The following is a 22,672-nucleotide window of genomic DNA, read 5'->3' on the forward strand; positions in this document are numbered from 1 at the left end:
AAACATTGAACAGTAAAACAGCTATAGATTCGGTTATTTAACATTCGTGCTTTCCTGTTAGATTTTATTAGATTTGTTTATGGTTCAATGGACAGTATTTTACATTCGTGGTTTCCTGTTAGATTTCTTAGATTTTTTTATTGTTCAATGGACAGTATTTTACATTGATTTTTCTGACTGTCCCAAAAGTGCGCTAGAACCCTTACATTCATATCTACTCATATATATATACATATATATATATATATATATATGTATATATATATATATATATATATATATATATATATATATATACATACATATATACATATATATATATATATATATATATGTATATATATTATATATATACATATATATATACATATATATATATGCCTCATTATCTTGAGTCAAATGAAATTAACAAAACTTCAATAATTAAAAATTGTTAATTCAGCAGCAAATCATTGGTTTCAGAAATTTAATTAACTTTATTGCTAACTTTCTAAAAAGACTTTCCATTCAAATCAATCTATTTCTCCTTCTTCATGGGGATATCGAACTTATTCACAGAGGAATTTCAATTTCCAACATGTTGCTAATCTCATTTCAGCTTAGTCTACAATTAACGATCATAGATGGTAGAGCACAAGTAATATCCTTGGAAATTTTCCTAATTCTAATGTTTGGTCTAGGTCCCCGGTTTTTACATCCCCTGGTCGATTTAATTTTATCAAGTACCTGAGAAAAGGGCTGCGGTCTCGAAAGTAGCTAAGGTAGGCCTCATCGCGATACATGTAGCGCAGATCGTTCTTGCAGCCGACCAGTAGCACTGGAGTCTGTGGACAGAACCTGCGTATCTCCGGGTACCACATGGCCTTGCAGTTGCGCAGAGAGTTGTGGCTGGTCAGTGAGAAACAGAGCAGCACCACATCTGACCTGTAAGTGCCACCATATCAGTACCCCATCAATGTATGTTCAATGGTGTTCAAATATAAACACATCAAACATAGTGTCACAACAATAATCATTTCATCTTTAAACTGTACAAGGGAACCTCATTTCAATCAAATTCAACTAGAACTTCTTGAATCCATTACCATGATTGGATACTTATTATCATATTATAAAGCAAGACTCAGTAACTAACTTATATCAAATTAGACCACTTTCCAAGAGGTTAGAATTTAGAAACTTTGGGCAACCCTTTAAGTGATAGTGGGTGAATTATTTACCACCATGTTTTGCTTTGGATTATTTGTTACAGCTCAAAAAATCACTGGGATAATTATTTCACACTTTGGAATCCTTCAATGAATAAAACATATCTCTATGGAGAAGTAGGTTTCTTTCAGCTGACGAAAACATAGTAAAGCCAGTCAGCTGTTTATTCAAAAGTGGGAAATTATTATCCCACTGGCACTCTGGGACAACTAACCTACTGATTCTTCTTGGATCTTTGTTTTTTATATCAAGATAATAGATGACTGATGTAACATTGCAGATTTTGAAGGTTAGTAAACATATCTATGATCAATTAGGATTATTTTAATGATATAATGTATACATTTTCTCATGTATTATGATTGGAGTGAAAAACTATTGTGTTGCAAGAGACTAGGCTAGATTTGCAGGTTATTTTTTTGGCTGGAGTTTATAATATTTTCTTAGACACTTGGAAGGGTTAGATAACACAGTATTATACATCAATCTATTCAGCAAATTATAGTTTTCAAAAGGGCATTACCACTTTAGTCCAAGCACATTTGGCAAAGTTAATATTTAGCTGTCACTGTAAGCCTGCATACTTAGACAGGAATGTTTTACAAGGTTGAGGCCTATATCATTTTATGCCTAGCATTTTTGTTACAGCTTATAATTGCATAAAATGTATTCACTTCCTGACAATTTTAACACTAATTAGAATCTCTTTTTGTCAAATATTGTCTCCCACTTGTAGACTATAGCAGAAAAAAATTTAATGATAAATGTATTACTAGGGCCTACTCTGTACAAAACTGTTACTCAACTCTTCTAATCAGTTAATCATTGTTTTCAGATAACATGGACTCAATAGATGAGAAGGATATTCTCAGTCTTATCACTTAGACATTTCGGAAGAACATGAAAAAGGAATACGAGCGACTGTTCAAAATGCTGTTCAGCATTCAAATGTAGGTGCACATCTACCCCAAAAAATTGAGAAGTATAGAATCTTCTCCTTGGTGCGCACATTGTTCTACAAAGGCCAAGGAGAAGAGGAGCAATATGGTCTGCCCGACTTGTAACGTTGCTCTCTGCAAGGATTGTTTCACTCCATTCCACCAAAACTGGATGAAAAAGGCTACAAAACGAGCCCCACAATACATTATTGTGTTTCAAAGTGTTTTTTATCTTTAGTAATAATGTTTGTAATAATATTATAATTCATATTTGCTGTTATTATTAAAATATTATGCATATGACTAAATTATTTCATTCAATCAATTCCTCCAAAAAGTGGGAAATATATATCCCAGTAAATCATACACCAGACATGGATAAATGCAGGTTGCTTATGTTTCGCTAGGATATTAATTTCCCACCCAAAAAAAAAAAAAAAAACACAAAAACAAATAAAATTGTTTTGAAATTATTTTTTAAGTCATATTTGGCAACATTAGAACCATCCTATAAAGAAATTGGCTCATTTTTCAAAGTGCCAGACTACTGCCACTTAAAGGGTAGAAACCAATAGGGAAGTTTAATAACTGAAAAATACCAAAAAAAGTTTCTGTATATTTCTGATAAAAGAAAAAAAATGATTTATTGAGTTCTAAAGTACCTATACTCGTACTTAAGCCAAATTCAACATGTGCTAATTAAATCTCACAAATGGACAGCTCTGGGATTGATTGGAGTTTCCAAATAACAGCTTTAATGTATTGTGACCAAAACAATGATAGACATTAATAATAATTGTATTACTGACTCATTATTGTTAAGTGGAATGTAATAATAAACATATTGTTATGCTGAATCCAAAAAAGCCTTTAGATTATAAACTATTCAGCTTACAGTCATATGGACCAAGGAGGGGAAATAACTCCAAAATAGGTAATGCAATTGTATGATACATGTTTAATAAATGCTTAAGTTAAATTAATCCTTACATAACCTAGGTCCGATACCTGATATCTTTATTGAATATTGTTCATCATATTCATAATTAATGGACAAGCTGCTGAACGGATCTTAGTAATTTTTATCATTTATACCATTACTAGATCCGATTTTTGTAACTTAAAATATTAATAGGCATCTCCCAAACTTCAAAACAACATATTTTCCAAAACTGAAAATCATGAATGATAGCAAGCACAGCGAAGTGGAGTAAATACTATTTTGCTCCATCAGGACTAAAATAATACAATTTCAAAGAGTTACCCATGAAGGCCATGCATGAAGTCAACAATCACAGTCAGCAACCACAGAAGCTGTCATATTCTTTTTCTCATAAAATTTAAAACTGTGCATTTTAAATACTACTTCAGTGTTTTTAATTTAATGAGGAATCTGAACCAAGTAAAGTAAGTGATACATTAAGATGTATTAAAATTGTATTAAATACTCCTAACATTCTGTTAGTCAAAATTACAAACAGGGGTTTTGTCATTATAGGTGGTTAATAACAATATTCCAAACAGAATATTATTTGAAACATTTTTATTTATTCACAAAACAGAATGCATTTAGGGACTTCTTTTATGTACTTCACAGATATTAAAACCATGGATTGATACAACTGTCTAATTCTTTATTTTACTAAAACCAGGGTTACATATTCTTATCATCAATGTCAAAAATACCAAATCTTTATATTTTTAAACATAAAGAAATCCTATTATGGAATCCAAAAAATTTAAGATTAGATTAATTTAATTAAGCTTCACTAGTGGAGGATTAATATGTAAATGGTTCTGTGAGTTTGTCATAGTTCAAAGCGACTACTAAAATGTCTCTAATTAAAATGTTAATGATGTTAAAAGCACCATTGGACATACACCTAAAAATGATATTATTTATTGTTTCTTGTTGTCTGTGCATAAACTGCTGAATTATAAATGAATCAGGTGAAATAAACTGAAATGGAGAAAAGCAATACGGAATCCACCAACTGCCATATCATCAGCTACGCTACATGGATCACCGCCATTTGGCACCTGTTAATTAGCAGTTGGTGTCATCAGCAGCTATATTGCACCTGTGAACCATGATCACAACTACAAGCAGTTGTCTCAATCAATGAACTTTACTCTTTTTGTAAAACTTTAATAATTATTGTAAAAGTAAAGAAATGTTATTGTTTGATAGGTCTTTTTCCACAGATTACTTTAATTACAATTTTTGCCTAATAATTAAATAATGCCTAAACACCATAAAAGTATTACATTGTTTTGCGAATCCAGAACCTACATTTATTGCATCATTACATAAGACAAATGTCAATTTTCAAAACTGTAGAAATTAAGAAGTATAAAAGAGTAAATGGAGGTTAATATGTACTACAATATTTCTGGAATTTTTGGAAGAAACATAAAAGTAATATATCCTTTGAAGATTATTATGTCAGTGTTCACGACACTAAAGCCATATTTTACTGCCCTAGTGTTTGCATACAACCAGTGGCTCTGCATTTGAAATAGGGTAGTATTTTTTGTCCTACACAATCGTTATTACTACCATTTATTTGTTAAAAAAGATTATTTTTCAGAGAACCTTCATTAAATCACTGTACAAAAATCTCATATTTTTTTATAAAGTTGTAACGTTAGTTTTTAGTAGGGTGCAAAACTTCAACCGTTTTGTAGCCTACGCGGATAGTTGCAGTTAGCTGGGTATTTCCCAGGGGTCTGGAGAGTTGTGTATTTCGGATATAAAGTGTTGACTCAGAAAGCAAGTAGATCTCAAAAGATCTGTTAAAGTGGTTAGAGCCACAAGCTCATCATCGCCAAACACTTTAAGGGGCAAAGAACCGATTTGATTTTAAAATTTACGTATACGGAAACAGAAACATGGTATACAAGTAACCAACCCACGCTCAATTGGTATTCCGTCACTGCGGGACAACCTAAGCTTACCCCACGAGAATTCAGTACAATCGGGTTATAAATCGCTAAATAAAATGATCGTAATAAGATGTGCAATCATTTAAGGCTATGTCTATATATTTATCTTAATAGCGACCGCTCGTATATCCCGCTTATGACAGCAGATCGTAAATTTAGGGAAACCTAAATTTATTTCAGACAAGACCGATTTTCACAGCAGTCCGAGAGCCTAATAATAAACGAAAATTTTATTTAATCGAAAAACAGTTTAATTTAATCGCGTTTAACCGTTTATGAAACGCTTATGACAGCAGATCGGAAATTTAGGGAAACCTAAATTTATTTTAGACAGGACCGATTTTCACAGCAGTCCGAGAGCCTAATAATAAACGAAAGTTTTATTTAATCGAAAAACGATTTAATTTAATCGCGTTTAATCGTTATGACCCGCTTGTGACAGCAGATCGGAAATTTAGGGAAACCTAAATTTATTTTAGGCAGGACCGATTTTCACAGCAGTCCGAGAGCCTAATAATAAACGAAAGTTTTATTTAATCGAAAAACGATTTAATTTAATCGCGTTTAATCGTTATGACCCGCTTGTGACAGCAGATCGGAAATTTAGGGAAACCTAAATTTATTTTAGACAGGACCGATTTTCACAGCAGTCCGAGGGCCTAATAATAAACGAAAGTTTTATTTAATCGAAAACAATTTAATTTAATCGCGTTTAATCGTTATGACCCGCTTGTGACAGCAGATCGGAAATTTAGGGAAACCTAAATTAATTTTAGACAGGACCGATTTTCACAGCAGTCCGAGAGCCTAATAATAAACGAAAGTTTTATTTAATCGAAAACAATTTAATTTAATCGCGTTTAATCGTTATGACCCGCTTGTGACAGCAGATCGGAAATTTAGGGAAACCTAAATTAATTTTAGACAGGACCGATTTTCACAGCAGTCCGAGAGCCTAATAATAAACGAAAGTTTTATTTAATCGAAAACAATTTAATTTAATCGCGTTTAATCGTTATGACCCGCTTGTGACAGCAGATCGGAAATTTAGGGAAACCTAGATTTATTTTAGACAGGACCGATTTTCACAGCAGTCCGAGAGCCTAATAATAAACGAAAGTTTTATTTAATCGAAAACAATTTAATTTAATCGCGTTTAATCGTTATGACCCGTTACTAATGGTGAAGATAACTAAATATTACTACAATATACTTAATTCTATATGCGTACAAATTCAATGAAAATATGCATGAAAATTCTTGCACATGCAGAGTGAAAAACGTGCAAAGAAAATTTACGTTAAATATTGCAAGCCAAGCTAAGCAAAACAAACAGAAATTTACTACAACTATTGCACCATGAATAATGAAATAACTAATTAAACTCGGAATAATAGTTACCTGTCAAATGAAATTGAAGTTGTCTGAAAATGTCCTCTGCTCGCTGTACTGTCCTTCACCTCGATAATCACGCTTCTCCGTATCGAACCCCTCTCGCCGGCCCTCGCCAGTCCCTTTATCAGTCGACTACCGCGCTCTAGGTGGCGGCAGCTACAATCTTTAACAGCGCCCCCCGCGGATTCTACGGCAATCTCGTCCGCGACGGTAGCGCGCCGTGCGAGTTTTACTACAGCCAGGACATTAAAACTATCTTCTCGCTTCCACTTGATACAATTTAATGTAAAACAATATAGTATTTCACTGTTCTGACCAAAAAAAAAACACTTCAAAATTTGGGACCTTACACCCCCCACTTAGTTCGGTCAAAAAAAAAGAAACGGAAAAAGAAAAAGAACTCTGTTTTACTCAAAATGAACTTTCTTTTTACTTTAATAACATAAATAAAACTTCTAAACTAAAATAAGTATTCCTTCAGCTCCAAATTTAAAACTTATTTCCTATAGTATGTTTTGTCAACCTTGACAAATAACAAAACAAAAGGTAACTAAAAATTTATCTTGCTTCTTCGCAATCAGAAAAACTTTATACGGATGCCTTCATCGCATCCTTTTAATGTAGGTACTTTACGTTTACCCTCTTGAACTTCCCATCTTCGGAATATATTCTTATTCTCTTCGGGTGTCTCTTTTTCCTTTTACATTTTTCGGTCGCCTTTGTATTGCGTGTTTCACCGTCGTATTCTCCTCGCGGTGTTCCACTCTGTTTCAGGGACGAAGTCTCGGCTTCCATTTCAATACTCTCCCTCGGTTCGATATCTTTCACCGTATCGTCTCCTCGTTCTTCGCACAGTCTTTCATCAATCACTTCCCAAGAGTCCGAAGCCGCGATTGATAGACATGGAGAAACCGGCCTATCGGACTCGACTTTCATTTCTCTTTCATGGTCATTCGTCCGTTGGTTCCCTGGCTCCACGTCTAGGTCCCTTACTGCCTCGTCGATAAGGGCAATGAGGTCATCCGTTGCTGCGGAATCTTCCTCCACGTCGACCTCCATCGGGGCCGGGTGAGACGGTCCAGGTCGATAAAGAGGGCCGAACAGATCAACGTGCCGCATGGATGGATATCCGAGTTCGGCCGCTCGAAGCAGATCCTCCAGTACTGGATCATTTACTGACCCACTCGCTTCTCCCTGGAGTGAGGTCGCTGTTTCTTTTGGGGAGAGGCTAGTTTGTCCTCGAACCGTAGGAAACATATCCGCTATATCGCCCGGCTCGGCGTAACGAAAGTCCTCGACGCCAACACGCCCCGCTCGGAGGACCGAAGCGATGTTCTTCCGGATCGATTTTCCACTCGCTTTTTTTCCTTCTAATCGTGCCTTCCTTGACAGCACCTCCGCATACATACACACGAAGGCGCCGCAATCGTACGAGTTCTCTTGTCGAGGGATATCCTTGGGTGCGTCTACCGTTTTCCATGCCTCTACCTTCCGGTTCCTTCTCGTGGCCTCGTATGTCAGGAAATCTCGCACTGTCCCTCTCTCCGCTTCGTTATTCCATCCGCAAGAGTCGTACGCGGTGATTGTATTTTTCTTCGACCATCACCACGATTAAGATCCAGTGTCCCCTGCTACCACGGTCTGGGAGGTGTACGGGAACGAATAACATATCGTTTTGAAAGATATCTTCTTTCTTAAACCGGTTATTGACCGCCTGGTATCTTTTCTCCTTCCAGTCCTTGAAGAAGAACGTATCGAACATATAGATCGATGGAAGACACACTTTGTGGTACCAATTCCGTCTCTCTATAATTCGCAAGTAGGCCTCAATGACGACGTCGTTCATCAATGTGTCTTTCGCCGCTAAAAACATCGATTTCGGTTTGGTTAACCGTGATTAGTTTTCTCAGACCCTTCATTCTTAACCACAGGTATTACCTGAAAGCCACACAAAACAAGCATCATGCAAAGCAGTTTACTAACCAGCTAGCCAGTACCTTCACCACCAGTAGCATTAACGAATGAACGTTTTTAAGTCTTTTACGTGGGCATTACTATTTTTACCCGTGACCTCATCGGTTATACGGTATATGTTATAACCTACTTTAGAATCGATTTTAAAGGGTCCTATGTACTTTGGAGCTAATTTTGCGGCAAAAGCGTTAGCGGCTGAAGAAAGAGCGTGATTTCTTTTTAGGACTCTATCGCCCACGTTATACGTTACTTCTCGTCGTCTTAAATTATATACCCTTGCTTGATTGTTATAAGCTGCCCTTAGGTTCAGATGACATCTCTCGTATAAACGTTGAAATCGATCATACCTTTCCTTATGGATATCGGCTGTTGAGAGGGGTCGTTTATCATTCCCTTCTTCGAAAAACCCGTATAGGGATTTCGGTGGCTTCAGCTCTCTGCCAAAGTTAAGCATAGCGGGAGTGAACTTTGTACTGCCATGTACCGCTGTATTCATCGCGTATCTGAACTCTGAAATGTTCACGTCCCACTCTCGATGGTCATTCTTAACGTATTGGGCAATCATCGTTCCCAGCACGCGGTTATATCTCTCTACCGGGTTCGACTGAGGTGAAAATGGAGCAGTATAATTGACCTCGATTCCCCAATCCTCAGCTAGTTCCTTAAAAATCTTCGACGTGAATTGTGTTCCGTTGTCTACTATAAGTACCTCAGGTGATCCGTACCTAAGTAATATCAATTCCTTAAATTGATTGCATACTTGGCGAGCGTTGGCAAGTCTTATGGGTGCTATTTCTACCCATTTGCTAAAACAGTCTTGGAAAACCACCGCATAAGTGTTACCTCTTTTTGATCTAGGTAACGGCCCAATCAAATCCGCCGAAACTGCGAACCAAGGCCCCTTTGGTCGTCTAAATTTCATTATTCCGGCGGGTTTCTTTTGTTCACTCTTGAATTTCTGGCACGTCTCACATGAAGCGACATAATTTCGGACTTCTTGCCGCCATCTCGGCCAGTAGTATCTTTCTGCAATTCGTTTGGCTGTCTTTCGATAGCCGAAGTGCCCAGCCGTTTCCTTATCATGAGTTTCCTCAAGTACTCGATTTTTCTCCTCCTCGGGAACACACATCTTCCAATCCAAACTCTTCTGACGCCCCTCTCCTGGGCCTCTGTAGGGAATATATCTGTATAGTTTTCCTCCTCTTATGGTAAAACCGAGGGAAACTACGGGGATTTTTCTTAACTTTGTGTATTAGGTTATCATACCATGACATTGGGAGATAGTCGCCGCAATTTGAATTACTTTCCTTCTCTGAGCTTTCTATTACAAACACCTTCAGAGAATGATCACTAACTTCGTCGTTTTCGGTTGTTTGATCAGTCCTTTCAGGAGGGTTTCTCGAAAGAGCATCGGCTACTCTATTTAAAGCACCTTTACGGTACTGGACTGAAAAATCGTGTTGCTGCAACTCGAGGATCCAGCGGGCCAACCGACCGGTTGGTTGTTGTATCTTCATTAACCATTGCAGTGCTTGGTGATCGGTGATTGCGAGGAAATGGTACCCTTCGATATAAGGTCTAAATTTTTTTACCGCCCATACCAAAGCTAAACACTCTTGTTCAGTGACCGTAAACTTCTTTTCCCCGTCCGTTAACAGTCTACTGGCATACGCTATAACCACCTCTTTACCCTTTCGCTTCTGGCTCAAGGTGGCGCCTAACCCTATTTGAGACGCATCTACCTGTAGGACAAATTGTTCGCTGAAGTCTGGGCATGCTAGAATAGGGGTGTTTGTTAGGCGGCGTTTCAGTTCGACGAAAGCCTCTTCATGAGTCGCTGTCCAATCCCACTTAACCGCTTTTCTCAGCAGTTTAGTAAGTGGCGCCGTCAGAGTCGCGAAACCTGATATGAATCGGCGATACCAACTCGCAAGACCCAAGAAGCTTCGGAGGTTTCTTATATTCCTCGGCGTTGGAAAGTCTAAGATAGCGGACACCTTATCTGGATCTGTGGATATTCCTTGATCGTTTATAACGTGTCCCAAATATTTTAAGCGTGTCTGGCAAAACTTGCACTTCTCCGGGTTAAGCTTTAGGCCAGCTCGTCGAAGACGTTGAAATACTTCTCTCAGAGATTCTAAATGTTCCTTGAAATTCGATGAAATAATAATCAAGTCATCTAGATAGGCGAAAGCTTTGGGTTCCAATTCCGGGCCTATTATGGTATCGAGAAGTCGTTGAAACGTTGCTCCCGCTGAGTGCAAACCAAACGGCATCCTCGTAAATTGGTAGAGTCCTTTTCCTGGTACTGTAAAAAGCGGTTATGGCGCGACTTTCCTTCGATAAACCCACCTGCCAATACCCTGATTTTAAGTCGAGCGTGGAAATAAATTTGGCTTCCTTGAGTTTTTCTAGGATAGAGTTGATTTGAGGTAGGGGATAAGCATCTTTCTCGGTTTTTGCATTTACCTTTCGGAAGTCCACACAAAACCTAAATTTTCCGGAAGGTTTCTTGACTAATACAACTGGAGAACTCCAGGGACTATTCGATTTCTCGATTATCCCGTCCGCCAACATTGAATCAACTTCATCGTTGATCACTTTCTGCATTGCGGGGTTACGTGGATAAAATCTCTGTTTAATCGGTTCGTCGTTCTTTAATTTAATCACATGTTCTACTATGTGGGTAAGACCAGGGGAATCCTTAAACTCCGCTAATTCGTTTTCCAAAAACTCTCTAAGCTCCTCTTCTTCCTCCTCGCTTAGCGTGACAATAGCATTTATAGCTGTCCCCTCACAGTTATTTACGCCGTACTCTTCTCTGGAAATAGTTTTCTTTTTAAAGTCAATTAGTTTTAATGGCGCTATTACGTCCATGCCTAAAATAATCGGAGAAGTAAGACCTGAGACGTTAATCAACTTAAACGCGTGTTGTATGTTTTCGATACTTCCTTCAAATTCGATCCCTCTCCTTGCTTCGGTTTTTGTCCCATCGGCCATTTGAATCTGAAGTTTTTCAGTCGTAATCCGCGCTCCTTTACTCATTAGCATATCATACGTTGTATCGTTTACAAGGGAGATCATTGCCCCCGTGTCGACCAGGGCCCATACTAACATCCCACAGAACAATACGGGTACGTACGGTCTTATGTCTTTATTCCGAACTTCGGCAGGACAGGTTTTGGTGAATTCGGCTATATATTTTACCCACTGCTGCCATTCAGCGGAGGTTCTTAAATTCGTTTGCGGGGCTCCAGGTGACCTCCTTTCGCCTGAGCCCTCACTCCGTTTCCCAAGTTGCATTTGCAATCCGTAGTTTTAAAACCAGGGGTCTTGCAAAAGTAACATTTTAGGGTTTTCGGGAAGCGACAATTCCTAAAAATGTGACCGGGTTTCTCACAGTTCCAACATACAAAACTAGAAGTATTCTTCGGGATAGTTGTGTTTCTCTGAGAGGCTATACTTTCTCTTCTTACAACTTTTTGTCCTTCCCTAGTATCCATTTCCGGCCTACCAGATAATTTATTCGTCCTCTCAAACACTTTATTTTCTTCGTTATTTATTGATTTCCGAGGATGTTCCCGTTGATCTCGATTGGGATGTTCATTGTGTGATCTGAGTGTATCAGCCGCTGCCTTATTGGTGACATTTGAAACACCAAACGTTTTTAAATTCTTATTTTTGGGGCTATATGCGGTTTCAGGCACCAGGGACTGAGCTGGACCTGGCGGTGGCCGATATAAGTGAGTTTCTCGGATATACATCTCGTAGTGTTCTGCCGAAGAAATGAGTTCACTAATCGTTCGTATGTCTTGCCTCTTTAAACTCAGCTTGTACTTCGGGTGCATATTTGCATATAACCTATCAAGCTTATCTACGGGCGTCATACCGCCTCTTCGTCGCATCAACGTATTCAAGGCCACTACAAACGTCCTGATGGGTTCACTGTCACCTTGTGTTCTACGTTTTATTTCATCGTCCATGTTCGTCTTATAGCCTACCGGAAGGAAGTTTAGCTCGAAATCTTGACGAAAATCTTCAAAACTGTCCCAAAACTCTCTATTATTTCGATACCACAGTAAAGCGGTACCCTTTAGCAATTCAGGGAGTGCTTTTATCAGATCGCCCCCGGATACATTATAAGCCTCCATCAGCTCATCAAGTCTTTCAAGAAAAGACACTGGATTTCGCTCTCCGTCGAAATGTAAATTCCACTTTCTAATTGTGTTGCATATCTCAGCGGAATTGACATGCGGCTGTCGGGAAAGGTGCTCATCTCTCAATCTTTGATTTTCGTTAGAATAGTGCGTTACATGCCGCCTAAGAGAATCGTGAGAAATCCCAGGTGCAATGTATTGACTTGTCGCCAGAGCTGGAAGTTTAAAAGCATCGGTATACACAGATCTTGTTGCGCCATCGTAAGGTGCATAACTCGCATAGTCGTGTCCAGTATCCCAGTTGGACTTGTCCTTACTCCGCGTCTTCAGTGAAACTAAAAGCCTCTTTACTTCGTCGTCACTAGTATCGGGTGGAACCTCGAGTATCTCCCTCAGGTTTAACTCTCGGCTTCTTTTATCAGTCTCTGCTTCACTGGTATTCGGCCCAACTGGGTCGTTGCCAAAGGATTCTCTTCCGCCTACAGCCTCATCTCGTCTGTCCGGCTGTGAGCGAAGAAACTGTACGAAAGATTTTCTTAGATAATCTGTCGTCCTACCCTCGGTGTCCAAGTCGTGTTTTAGCATTTCAGTTATTAACTGGGCTTTCGTGAGTCTGTATATCCACCCCACGACTGGATCTAACTCAGAAGGGGAATAACTAGTCGTGGAAAAACGCCTTTGTTGTTTGGTCCTTCGAAGTCAACAGTGGCAAACCCAAATCTCGTTTTTCGATACCTTTAATTTGTGATTCGCTAGTATTTTCAGAGGAACTAGTAGTCACGATCGTAGGTATTTGTTTTTGGTGTTCTGAGTCTGTTGTTGACTTTTCGGGCCTATTCGTGTTTCCACCCTTTGGTAGAACGTGCATTTGAGCGAAAAAGTATTCGCACAGTCGCCAAAACCCGTTGGTCGAAGCATTTTATAAAACACTATCTCGCTAAACCTCTTACTAAAAGTTTATCTTTTACGTTCGAAGAATATTACACTCGTATAATCACTATACCCGTCCCTGTTCGGGCGCCATTTTGTAACGTTAGTTTTTTAGTAGGGTGCAAAACTTCAACCGTTTTGTAGCCTACGCGGATAGTTGCAGTTAGCTGGGTATTTCCCAGGGGTCTGGAGAGTTGTGTATTTCGGATATAAAGTGTTGACTCAGAAAGCAAGTAGATCTCAAAAGATCTGTTAAAGTGGTTAGAGCCACAAGCTCATCATCGCCAACACTTTAAGGGGCAAAGAACCGATTTGATTTTAAAATTACGTATACGGAAACAGAAACATGGTATACAAGTAACCAACCCACGCTCAATTGGTATTCCGTCACTGCGGGACAACCTAAGCTTACCCCACGAGAATTCAGTACAATCGGGTTATAAATCGCTAAATAAAATGATCGTAATAAGATGTGCAATCATTTAAGGCTATGTCTATATATTTATCTTAATAGCGACCGCTCGTATATCCCGCTTATGACAGCAGATCGTAAATTTAGGGAAACCTAAATTTATTTCAGACAAGACCGATTTTCACAGCAGTCCGAGAGCCTAATAATAAACGAAAATTTTATTTAATCGAAAAACAGTTTTAATTTAATCGCGTTTAACCGTTATGAAACGCTTATGACAGCAGATCGGAAATTTAGGGAAACCTAAATTTATTTTAGACAGGACCGATTTTCACAGCAGTCCGAGAGCCTAATAATAAACGAAAGTTTTATTTAATCGAAAAACGATTTAATTTAAATCGCGTTTAATCGTTATGACCCGCTTGTGACAGCAGATCGGAAATTTAGGGAAACCTAAATTTATTTTAGGCAGGACCGATTTTCACAGCAGTCCGAGAGCCTAATAATAAACGAAAGTTTTATTTAATCGAAAAAAACGATTTAATTTAATCGCGTTTAATCGTTATGACCCGCTTGTGACAGCAGATCGGAAATTTTAGAAGGGAAACCTAAATTTATTTTAGACAGGACCGATTTTCACAGCAGTCCGAGGGCCTAATAATAAACGAAAGTTTTATTTAATCGAAAACAATTTAATTTAATCGCGTTTAATCGTTATGACCCGCTTGTGACAGCAGATCGGAAATTTAGGGAAACCTAAAATTAATTTTAGACAGGACCGATTTTCACAGCAGTCCGAGAGCCTAATAATAAACGAAAGTTTTATTTAATCGAAAACAATTTAATTTAATCGCGTTTAGTCGTTATGACCCGCTTGTGACAGCAGATCGGAAATTTAGTGGAAACCTAGATTTATTTTAGACAGGACCGATTTTCACAGCAGTCCGAGAGCCTAATAATAAACGAAAGTTTTATTTAATCGAAAACAATTTAATTTAATCGCGTTTAATCGTTATGACCCGCTTGTGACAGCAGATCGGAAATTTAGGGAAACCTAAATTAATTTTAGACAGGACCGATTTTCACAGCAGTCCGAGAGCCTAATAATAAACGAAAGTTTTATTTAATCGAAAAACAATTTAATTTAATCGCGTTTAATCGTTATGACCCGCTTGTGACAGCAGATCGGAAATTTAGGGAAACCTAGATTTATTTTAGACAGGACCGATTTTCACAGCAGTCCGAGAGCCTAATAATAAACGAAAGTTTTATATTAAATCGAAAACAAATTTAATTTAATCGCGTTTAATCGTTATGACCCGCTTGTGACAGCAGATCGGAAATTTAGGGAAACCTAGATTTATTTTAGACAGGACCGATTTTCACAGCAGTCCGAGAGCCTAATAATAAACGAAAGTTTTATTTAATCGAAAACAATTTAATTTAATCGCGTTTAATCGTTATGACCCGCTTGTGACAGCAGATCGGAAATTTAGGGAAACCTAAATTAATTTTAGACAGGACCGATTTTCACAGCAGTCCCGAGAGCCTAATAATAAACGAAAGTTTTATTTAATCGAAACAATTTAATTTAATCGCGTTTAATCGTTATGACCCGCTTGTGACAGCAGATCGGAAATTTAGGGAAACCTAGATTTATTTTAGACAGGACCGATTTTCACAGCAGTCCGAGAGCCTAATAATAAACGAAAGTTTTTATTTAATCGAAAACAATTTAATTTAATCGCGTTTAATCGTTATGACCCGTTACTAAATGGTGAAGATAACTAAATATTACTACAATATACTTAATTCTATATGCGTACAAATTCAATGAAAATATGCATGAAAATTCTTGCACATGCAGAGTGAAAAACGTGCAAAGAAAATTTACGTTAAATATTGCAAGCCAAGCTAAGCAAAACAAACAGAAATTTACTACAACTATTGCACCATGAATAATGAAATAACTAATTAAACTCGGAATAATAGTTACCTGTCAAATGAAATTGAAGTTGTCCTGAAAATGTCCTCTGCTCGCTTGTACTGTCCTTCACCTCGATAATCACGCTTCTCCGTATCGAACCCCTCTCGCCGGCCCTCGCCAGTCCCTTTAATCAGTCGACTACCGCGCTCTAGGTGGCGGCAGCTACAATCTTTAACAGCGCCCCCCGCGGATTCTAACGGCAATCTCGTCCGCGACGGTAGCGCGCGCCGTGCGAGTTTTACTACAGCCAGGACATTAAAACTATCTTCTCGCTTCCACTTGATACAATTTAATGTAAAACAATATATAGTATTTCACTGTTCTGACCAAAAAAAAAACACTTCAAAATTTGGGACCTTACAAAGTAATTACCCTGACGTCTTTTTTTTTTTTTTAAATATAAACAGTGTTTTATAACTTAGAAATAAATATACCTACTAGGTTATTAGAATTTGCAATTTTTGTGCTTAAGAAAAGTGAAATAAGACTACAATTATTAAAATTTATGTATTATTCTGCTGCAACAGAACCATTTCCTAAATGATAACTGATATTCTGAACTTATATTTTCAGCTTTATGGAGATAACTTTTTGTTATCTCTGTAATGATTGATATATTTTCAGGCCATAGCTCTGAAATTAGCCAGTGAGCTACTTGTGGACTTAAATCGCTCTGCAATCACCCATTGAGCCACTGATAACTAGAAGCTCTGTAATCACCCATTGAGACACTGATAACTAAAATCGCTCTGCAATCACCCATTGATACACTGATAACTAGAATTGCTCTGCAATCACCCATTGAGACACTGATACCTAAAATTGCTCTGAAATCATCCATTGAGGCACTGATAATTAGAATCGCTCTGCAATCACCCATTGAGACACTGATAACTAGAATTGCTCTGCAATCACCCATTGAGACACTGATAACTAGAATTGCTCTAAAATCATCCATTGAGGCACTGATAATTAGAATCGCTCTGCAATCACCCACTGAGACACTGATAACTAGAATTGCTCTGCAATCACCCATTGAGACACTGATAACTAGAATTGCTCTGCAATCACCCATTGAGGCACTGATAACTAGAATCGCTCTGCAATCACCCATTGAGACACTGATAACTAGAATCGCTCTGCAATCACCCATTGAGACACTGATACCTAAAATCTCTCTGTAATCACACACTGAGCCACTGATGGACTAAATCAATCTCTCCACAGAAAACTCTTGTTAGTAAAAATAATGATTCCGTATCCCCGTTTTGAACCTGAACTAATAATTGAGCTTAGTTATGTACGTTTCATACTGCATGTACATGATATAAGTCCCAATTAGAGTGGGAGGTAAGGGGTACCTAACCTAGGGGGTTCCACAGTAGAGGTTTACCCCTTGCAAACTAGGACTGGAATCGGCCCTGATTCCGTTGCCACGTTTTGAACCTGACCTAACAAATGAGATTATTGTTCCTCTACTTGCCTTGGCAACCATATTTTCTCTCGTCCATATGTCACATAAAACTACCTTATAAAAAAAACACTTACATCGCTTTTTCCCCCATTATTGAACGGTATAGATAATTAGATCACAAAATATTTGTATAAGAAAAAATAAAAATGTGTACCTGTGTACAGCAAAACACTACATACAACTTCTGTAACGTATCTACAAAAATAAGGCGCCCTACTATATATAACACCTACAATTTATAAGCAATAATCATAATAATTAATTAACCACTGCAATAAATTATATTCAGTGAATTAACTTTGATGTTTAAATCAAGACTTAGTAACTAGAGTAATTTGAAACAATTTACAAAACTACGATCGTATCACAGCATTGACTTATTATGTGGTTCAATTATACCACAGACTAAATATATTTCTATAGAGACCGTTGGGCATTAGTTTCAGCGAGCACCGCATTGGGTGCACTATTTGTGTGATTTTAGTTCTCGCAATGAGCTGTCTTGTCCAATTGTATGTTTCCATTTCGACGGTGTGGTGTGGCTCAGACCCTATAGAAATAACTTTAGTATGTGATGATACCTTCCGTAGGCGAAGCGCCGATCTTTCTCGTGGTCCCCGAACGTATCCCATAGTCGCAGCGAGACGTTGACACCGTCTACCACTTCCCAGGATCGTTCCAAGACCTGTCACAATCAACCATATCAAAACCATACACTACAATCAATAAATAACTTATAATATGCGGTACTATACTGTAATTATTTTGCAAGAATGTTCATATTTTAATGTACAATATGCTGTTCCTATAGGGCATTAGAAATAACTTCGGCGAATCATAGGCCCTAAACCGTTAAAGCACCGAAGTTGGAACTCATAAGGGATTCAAATTGGAGCATCAGGATTTTCATAAAACAACATAATGAATACACAGGTAAAACGATAACAGATTAAACCCCCGATTTAATATGGTTACACAATATAATAAACACGATCTGAAATACGAAGTTAATGAAACACATAATACTCGTATTACAATAACTTGGTGTTCATAAGTGTGCCGATAGAGCATATCTTTTCAGGATATTAATATAATTAAATAAATGATATCTCTCGTGTTTACATCTCTCTTTCTTAAAACAGTTGTTACTTTATTTACAAAAAAACTTAATAAACACTTAATGTTTAAAAAAGTATTCTAATGTAAGTCAACTATGGTATTTCTAACCGACGTTTGTAGATTTGTTTGTATTTTGTTTAGCACTTAAAATGAAATTAAAATTTACCACATTTAACATTACCTCAAAATAAGTTTCGACAATTTCAACATTTTACTGCGAAAATTGAAACATTAAGCGATTACACTAATCTACTGAGAGAAACTATGCAAATTATTGTTCCCAAAGAAGTATATACTCATTAATAACGTAATGAAAAAATGTACAAACACATAAAATTCATCACCATAAAATAATATAAGTGCTCACGTATCACGGAATTTAAAAGACTAATAAAAGAGTTTTATCCGCAGATTAGTTTGTGGAAGATTTCTCGTGACCTTTGGTAAGCCAATGAAAGATACAGTGGCTGATCATGTTTATGCGGGTTATCTCATCCGGACCCGAGATTAACGCCAACAGATTGAAATTGAACTGGTTATAACCGATCAAATTACTGTTGATTTCAAACAGATGGGGAGTGGTATCGCGAACCAGCTTGTGTCTGATTCACTGTGCAGGTGAATACAACCAGACAAGTTTGAAAACTTGTAGATATACGAATTCAGGTGATAAAGCGACTGATCTTCTTTATGCGGATTACGTCATCCGGACGGCGAGATTAAAGTCAACAGACTGAAATTGAACTGGTTATAACCGATCAAAATTACCGTTGATTTCAAACAGATGGGGAGTGGTATCGCGAACCAGCTTGTGTCTGATTCACTGTGCAGGTGAATACAACCAGACAAGTTTGAAAACTTGTAGATATACGAATTCAGTGATAAAGCGACTGATCTTCTTTATGCGGATTACGTCATCCGGACGCGAGATTAAAGTCAACAGACTGAAATTGAACTGGTTATAACCGATCAAATTACCGTTGATTTCAAACAGATGGGGAGTGGTATCGCGAACCAGCTTGTGTCTGATTCACTGTGCAGGTGAATACAACCAGACAAGTTTGAAAACTTGTAGATATACGAATTCAGTGATAAAGCGACTGATCTTCTTTATGCGGATTACGTCATCCGGACGCGAGATTAAAGTCAACAGACTGAAATTGAACTGGTTATAACCGATCAAATTACCGTTGATTTCAAACAGATGGGGAGTGTTATCGCGGACCAGCTTGTGTCTGGTTCACTGTGCAGGTGAATACAACCTAGTTTAAAAACTTGTTTACTATTCAGTGTTCTGTATTATTCCAAAACAGCAATAAACTATGTAATAAAACACACAGTAATGGTATTGTGTTATGCAAGCAACAAAGAAGGGCAATATTTTTAAACTCTATATTTCAATAGGATTATTATTATACTTGTAAATAGTAGTTAAATTCATCACTGGCGTAGAAATATTTATTTAAAATTATTTTCGAATTTCGAAGTAAAGCTGTTAGATACATACAAAGGAAAATTTTCATTCTGGTAAAAAATTTGAAATTTTACATTTTACAGAATAACAGTTCAAATAAAAAAATAAGTTTTATATAATTCATCAAAAAGTTATTAGAAACTGTCCTTGAGATACTGTCATGAACAGGATTTTGTAACGCTTAGATCTGATGTCACAGCTTGGCAAGATATTCTACACAGCTTGAAAAACTTTAAACAAGGTGTACAGAACTGGGCACATAGGTAAAGTTCACCTCATTTAAGCAAAATAAGAATTAATATAAATACAGTAAGGGAAAGAAAGAGATCGAGAAGGAACAGGGATGTGCAAAGGAGTCCAAGAAGAACATGAGTTAAAGAGAAGGAAGACGAAAACATTGTGCCCAAATGTTTATATCTTTGTAGATGTGGTACTGGTTGATGAAAAGGAACGGGGGGTGTGTCTGTGGTGAGCCGTTTAGACAAAGAAATCTGCTTATTTCCGATAAATAACACTTCGTTGAAGACGAAGTTTAAACAAAGAGAAATATGAAAAAAGATCAAAGTAAAAGGGAGAAGATCAAGGAGATGATAAAAGAGGAATCTAAGGAAAACACAAAAGTCAAAGTAGTGACATGAAAATGTTATGTTTCCAAATAGACTCACATCCTTGTAGATGCGGTACTGGTCGATGGCCCAGACCGTGGGCACGTGTGTAGTGAGCAGTTGGGACAGAGAAAGCTGCTTGTTGCAGGCGCGCGCGCAGATGAGCCGGGTCTTGCCGACCGCTGTGTCGCCGACCACCACACACATTTCACCAACTCCTGGTGGGGTTGTTCATTATCCATTATCATTGCCCATCATCATACAAGCAGACCACCTACAACACAACAGTATATAAACCTTAGAAATAAGCAAGCTAGAATAGTGGAGGTACTTACTTAATACCAAAGTGACTACTCACTCCATATAGTTGAAGGAAATGAAATTCTGCTAGTTATTTGTTAATTCTCTCAGTAAATAGTGTTTTGAATATTCTTTATTTCAATGTTCTTGCTCTTGAAAAAATGTGTTGGAACGACCAACATTAAACAATATAAGAGAGCAACTTAATTGAAAAAATACATTTGTCTTTCCATTTCCTTCAATGCAAGAGGCATTTAAACCTCCATTTTCTCCTACATTATTAGGATACAAAATACAATTCACCCTTTTAATAATTTTTGAACGATTATGGATCTTATTGAATTTAAATCGATGGACACGAGAACATATAAAATATTTAATACCAACTTTGATACACTACATTTTATTGAACATCGATGATGACTTGCTTATTTCAAAATATTACAATTAATCAATGGTGTAGAGACGTTTTTTATAAAAAATATTTTATTTTAATATTGAATTTGCTTATTCTTGATTCGCGCATCTGTCTTGACAACTTAGCGTGTACTGGCACGCAGATATACGATAAAAGTATAATGTCATTTAATAAACTATTCAATTTACATACGTATATGAAGCGATTTATAATTCACTTCACTAGCACATGCTTTCATCAAGGTAAAATAAAAATAAAAGTAGTAGGAGATTTGTATTTCACTTGTTTAAAGCCAGTGCATATTGCTCGTTAACATGAGCGCAAGTTGGTTTTTATACTTGCAACATCACTAGGCGATGCAGCAAAAGTACTACGAATTTATATGTATTCTGTTGTGGACCCCTGAACATTCATAATATATGGAATAAAAGGCTTTTCTGAAAACTTTAACTCCAAAGTTAATATAGCAAATTTAATGAAAAATCTACCACAGACTTTCGTTTTAGAAATATAGCCTATATGAAAATATAAATAGAACTTTTGAAAAAGTTCTAGAAATGTTCAAAAGGTCAAATCTTTATTAAAAATAAATTAGAATAGCATAAACATATCAAGTTTTGTAGAAGCGATAGACAGTTCAAAGTAACTTTTATTCCTACCAATTCGTGTCATCTCTGGAATAAAAAATATGAATATAAAATAAAACTCATTACAAGGGGTTAGCAAGATCTTTGCTGAAATTGACCAAACGTTTATGAAACGACGAAAATACTCAATTAAAAACTGCATAAAAACTGTATTCAGAGCCAGGAAAAATCCAAGGTTGTTCTTTATCGTGTACTCGTAGTTTACGCGGGTTAAACTGTTACTATTCAAAAGACGCCCATTTTATAATTAATTTCTACACAAGTCAGCCCCCATGAGTAATAATAATTGCTTATCTTGTTAAAACAAGAAATGCTGCATAATATCAATGAGTAAGTATATTTTAAATTGTGATAAATTGTACAGGAAATACTTACGCTCACAATATACTCGTAAATAGGCAAATGCTCATTTTATTTTATACATTAATGAAGAGAATTATGTGTAGTGTGTTCAGGATGTGATGTCACTTTTGCCCTTTCCCTGCCAGTGTCCTGTCAGATGAGTACCTGGACACTGTTACAACAGCGGTAGTACAATATAGCTGTTAAATATAAGAGCATTGTTTATTATTTTATTTCGTTGGCCTTTCATTATTTGCTTCAAGGTCAGGTATAACATGTGCTGACGCAAAAGAGTATAAACCGCGGGTGTGATTTTACCACGTTTTCCTCTAAGACCCTACTCTT

The 22,672-nt window shown here is 37.2% G+C and overlaps 1 protein-coding gene across 1 annotated transcript; it reads right to left on the reverse strand.

Annotated features, from left to right (window-relative positions):
• Positions 1-540: 540 nt before the first annotated feature.
• On the reverse strand, positions 541-20,915 carry LOC124359751 (rho-related BTB domain-containing protein 1-like). The gene is made up of 3 exons (XM_046812755.1): positions 20,681-20,915; positions 18,004-18,107; positions 541-924 (listed from the first exon to the last, which is right to left on the reverse strand). Exons 1-3 carry the CDS (start codon positions 20,825-20,827, stop codon positions 618-620), a joined length of 558 nt encoding a protein of 185 aa, XP_046668711.1. The 5' UTR covers positions 20,828-20,915; the 3' UTR covers positions 541-617.
• Between the last annotated feature and the right edge of the window lie 1,757 nt (positions 20,916-22,672).

Source organism: Homalodisca vitripennis, chromosome 4 (assembly GCF_021130785.1).
Source record: "Homalodisca vitripennis isolate AUS2020 chromosome 4, UT_GWSS_2.1, whole genome shotgun sequence".
Classification (NCBI taxonomy): domain Eukaryota; kingdom Metazoa; phylum Arthropoda; class Insecta; order Hemiptera; family Cicadellidae; genus Homalodisca; species Homalodisca vitripennis.